At 52.0% G+C, this 4,607-nt stretch overlaps 1 protein-coding gene across 1 annotated transcript in view; it reads right to left on the bottom strand.

Annotated features, from left to right (window-relative positions):
* LOC106808858 (protein dopey-1-like) overlaps positions 1–4,607 on the bottom strand; it is a 35,885-nt gene that overhangs the window by 19,180 nt on the left and 12,098 nt on the right. The window contains exons 11-13 of the mRNA XM_014811748.1: positions 2,286–2,478; positions 1,053–1,882; positions 339–962 (exon numbers count right to left, since the gene is read on the bottom strand). Coding sequence (XP_014667234.1) covers positions 339–962; positions 1,053–1,882; positions 2,286–2,478 — 1,647 coding nt within the window. The remainder of the gene's footprint in view (positions 1–338; positions 963–1,052; positions 1,883–2,285; positions 2,479–4,607) is intronic.

The raw sequence follows: 4,607 nt of genomic DNA on the forward strand, positions 1-4,607 counted from the left end.
GTACATGTAAATATATACCTACATGTACATGTAAATATATACCTACATGTACATGTAAATATATACCTACATGTACATGTAAATATATACCTACATGTACATGTAAATATATACATACATGTAAACATATACCTACATGTACATGTAAACATATACCTACATGTACATGTAAATATATACATACATGTAAACATATACCTACATGTACATGTAAATATATACATACATGTAAACATATACCTACATGTACATGTAAACATATACCTACATGTACATGTAAATATATGCCTACAATCGCCGCACGTACATCTCAGCATGAGTATAACAACACAGCGTACCTGATCAGGTGAGCGCGGCCGGCATACAGGTGTGACAACAGCTCCAGGTTCCTGCACACCTGGTTCACGGTCGGCGTGACGACGCTCGGCAGCGACGCGCCCAAATACGGCAGCGTCGCCATCACCACGGCAACCCAGTAACGATGCAGATGCGAGTTGTGCTGCTGCCGCAACCCGCCCAGCACCGCCGACAGAAACAGCTGCTGCCCGGCGATGGTCGCCGCGGCGACGCGCGCCTCGGACTTTCGTTCGTTCTCCGCAGCCGCGTCCGTCCGCCAGGCGTCGATCTGAGCTTCCAGCTTCACGAGCGAAGCGGTGACCTTGAGCAGACTCGCGAGATACGACTCCGCGAGTCCGTCTGCCGCGTCCGCGGGGGCGCCACCGTCTAGGCGCGCGTCGTGCACGCACGCCGCCACCAGGCGCAGCACCGTCTCGCGCGCGCCGCACTTTGCGAGCGTGTCGGCGATGTAACAAGCGAACGCTCGCCCCGCGTCCCGCGTCAGCGTGACGAGCTCCGCCGCCACCAGGTGGAGCACCTCGGAGGCGGCGAGACGCACGCGCCGGTTCGCGGCAACGTCGTCCGCCGTAGGACCGCCGCCAGGGGGCGCCGCCGTCGCGTAGTAGCTGCGCGCAAACCGCAGACACAGCGCGATGACCGTCTCCAGGTGGCGCTGCGCTCTCAACGACGACGACGACGATGACGACGATGATGACTCGTCGGCGTGGCGGTGTCGGGTTAGAGCCACCAGGAGGCGCTGGTCGTTCGCGCCCGTCGTCGCGAGAGCGCAGACGGCTAGCCGCGGGTTCGCGCAGATGAGCGCGCGCAGCGACGACAACGAGTGCAGACACCGCGCCGCGTCGTACGTACCGCGGTACACCAACAAGTGAACGTGCGCCGGGTGCACCTGCCCGTCGTCGCCACCAGGCGGCGGGTCCGGGGTCGGCGCGGGGTCGTCGTCGGGGACGACGCGCAGGAGGATTTCGTCGATGATGCTGCGAGCGATCGCGTGCGCGGCTTCGGCGGAGTCTGGATGCTCAGCTTCTGTGAGGAACCGTGTCTCTCCGTGTTCCCCGCTGTCCGTGAACGCTCCCCCGGCCGCCGACCCCGCCTTCCCAGAATCCCCGCTGCTGCCGGTCGAGGACGCCGCGTCGTCGTCGCCCGTTGCCGCCGGCGACGACACGTCGCAGCAGGACGCGGCGCGCGGCTGCAGCGGTGGCGCCATCTTGCTGCCGACCCCCGCGATCGTCGCCGACCTCCCCCGGGGGGCGCCACCATCCGGTGCGACATCGGAAGAGGTCAGAGTAGAAGGGATGTCCCCCACCAGGTGGCGATCCTTCGACGGTGGCTCCCCCTGCACGGGAAACACCGGATCGTCAGAGACGTAGGAGGCGAGGGATGGCGCGCTGGACGATCGGCCGGTAGGGGGCGCCGGCGGCAGCGGCGGCGGCTTCGCAACGTGGTACATGACGTTTCCGTCGACGCTACTGATCGCGTAGATCTTTGCCTCGTGATCGCCCGAGTCGTCCCAACAATCTGTTATCATCTGCAATTGCAAACGTCGGCGAGTCCAGAGTCATTGTGACGTCACCGTCACTGTCGAGTTCACAGAAATATATCGATGCGCTGTCGCGAAATGTGTCGGCGAAATACCGCCTTGTTTACTTCCAAGTAAATCAATTAATCAGAATAATAATAAACATAAAATAAGTATCGTTTAATAATAGTTTTAATTAATTAATTAAAACATTAGTTAATTAACCGATTATAATTAATTGTAATATATTATCTATATAAAATATAATTGTCTTATTCAATGTAGATTATTACTATGCTGCTATTGTAGTTATCACTGTTCAAAATTATCTAATTAAATATAACACACAAGTAGTAATTATTCGACGTATCTCGTCAGCGAGCGTTGACAGGTGGCGCTGCCGGCGTCGTACCTTGCCGGCCGGGGCGACGGGCGTACGCTGCAGGGAGATGCGAGCCGTATCCGGATGCAGCAGCAGCAGCAGCAGCGGCGCCAGCAGCCGCGGCGCGTCACCGTGCGACAGCGCCTGATTGGTCCACGCCTCGGCGGCGGATCGCAGCGGCCCCGTGCCGTCGTGGAGCTTGTCCAGAACAACAAATGTGCACCTGATGGCAGGTAACGGAACTAACATGAGAGTCCTGATATATATATATAAATCTGTATATATGTGTATGTGTATATATATGTGCATGTACATATGTTTATGTGTATATGTATATATATGTGCATGTAATTCCGTCACATTTTTGTCCGACCTGAAAATGTTTAAACGACGCGCTCCTACTCCACATCGCGTAACCCTCTACTGAAATTCACCGTCTCACTATGAGGGAAGCCCTGACATTCGGACTGTCTGCCCGCACAGCCTCTGTCGCTCCATCCACGACCAGCACTTGGACCGTCGCGGCCGGACACCGCATGCCCCATGGAGGGACAGTCCCCTGACACGCGTGGACGTGCTTACCTGTGTGTCGCAACTATATCGGAGGTGCCACCGTCAGGTTATCAGGTGCGACAGCAAAATCAGAGTTTCTACAAAGGTGAAACAGTTTAACCGGGGGAGGATGCAAAAGGAACTTTGACAACCAGCGGAACTATAAGTAGCCGGGGTCGGAAGGGTCGGGCTGGGGGCGGGGGGAAGACTGGGGAGGCTGAATACTCCTAGCACAGGCGGTGCACAGCAGGGAGAGGTACTTGAGAAGCAACTGTTCAAAAGTCTAAACAAGATTTAGATTCATAGGTAATCACAGAGAAGCACATACATAGGCACATCACCACAGAAGTCATCAGTGCAAGGGATTACAATCATGTCGATCGCTCATTGGTTACACACAATTTGTCGGCGGTGCACGCACGTCATTGGTTATAAAGAACACGCGTCGATTGTCTACGGTCACTCAAAAAATGACTCGTCGTCATGGTTACCTCAGTATCGTCAGGCTACATTAAATCATAACAAAAAATAAACAACAGCCGAAAATTTGCTGGAGGTAACTTGAAACTTAAGAATTTATAGCAATGTGATATCACACAATTATGTACACACCTTAACGCAGGAGCGGAAATGGATTGACCTAGACTATCAATTATAATGGTCTAAGGTTCGCATTCAACACTGGCGCCCATCTTGCAGATCTCCGATCGCGTGCGAGGACAATCAAGATGATGGAGAATAACACTATCTAAAAAGTTTGATATATAACTCACACCAGATATTACAGGTAGGTATGCGCGGCATCTTAGCAAGCTAGGGTATGACTGGATGTGACAGTTGGTTTTACGTGTCCTTAGTGACATGTGTTCAGGGTTACGCGTCTATGGTTAGTGGACAGTGTCAGGGTAGAGTCCATTGGTCGTAGTGATCTCACGTGTCAGGGTTAGAGTTAGGTGGTTACGATCGACAGCTGTCAGGGCTAGAGTTCTAGCGCTTAGCTAGACAGGTGTGAGGGTTAGAGTGATATGGATTCAGTTGACGAGTCGTCAGGGATTCACGACGTTGGGATAGAAATAGTACGATGCGACAGTGTCAGGGTCTACAGAGTTACATCTAGGTTAAGCGGTGACACAGTGTCAGGCCGCGTTAGAGTTATGCGCGTTATCCGTGACAGTGTGAGGGTTAGAGTTATTCGGTTAGCTAGACAGTGTCAAGCGGTTAGGCTTTCAATGTTCTGTTTCAAAGTTAGGCTTAAGGGTTAGCTACAGCTCTGTGGTTTTCTGTTACATTATTAAATTCCACGTCGCCACTCGCCGATCTCACACCAGCCAGGGGGCGCATCGGTGACTCGGCTGAACCGCTGAAAGGCGCCAACACAAATAACGCACACACAAGACTGTGGACTTCAAGTCAGAGCATGAGATGCACACCAGACAACATCCGCAAAAAACAAACCGCACTTAAGATCCCAATAAAATAAAAAATATAACATTACAATGAAAGAAAATTGCGGAATAGCTTCATCAATGGTGTAGCAATCCAAAATAACATATACAGGGGGAGCGCTACATTCTAGTCAAATAACGCCCATACACTAACAGTTTAGACAAAATATACAAGATAGTCGTGTGCGTGTGAAAATTAAAGAAATAAAGAGAGTCGAATGTATAGAGCTTTCATTGAACCTTTCATGGGGAAAATTGCAAATGTCTCCCGCCATTCCGTCCCATTTGACTTTTCCTTTGACATTTTATACCGGTGTTTATCTGTAAGCTACTTTACATGAAGCAGGGTTGAACT

This window comes from Priapulus caudatus, unplaced genomic scaffold (genome assembly GCF_000485595.1).
Source record: "Priapulus caudatus unplaced genomic scaffold, Priapulus_caudatus-5.0.1 Scaffold310, whole genome shotgun sequence".
In the NCBI taxonomy this organism is placed as follows: domain Eukaryota; kingdom Metazoa; phylum Priapulida; class Priapulimorpha; order Priapulimorphida; family Priapulidae; genus Priapulus; species Priapulus caudatus.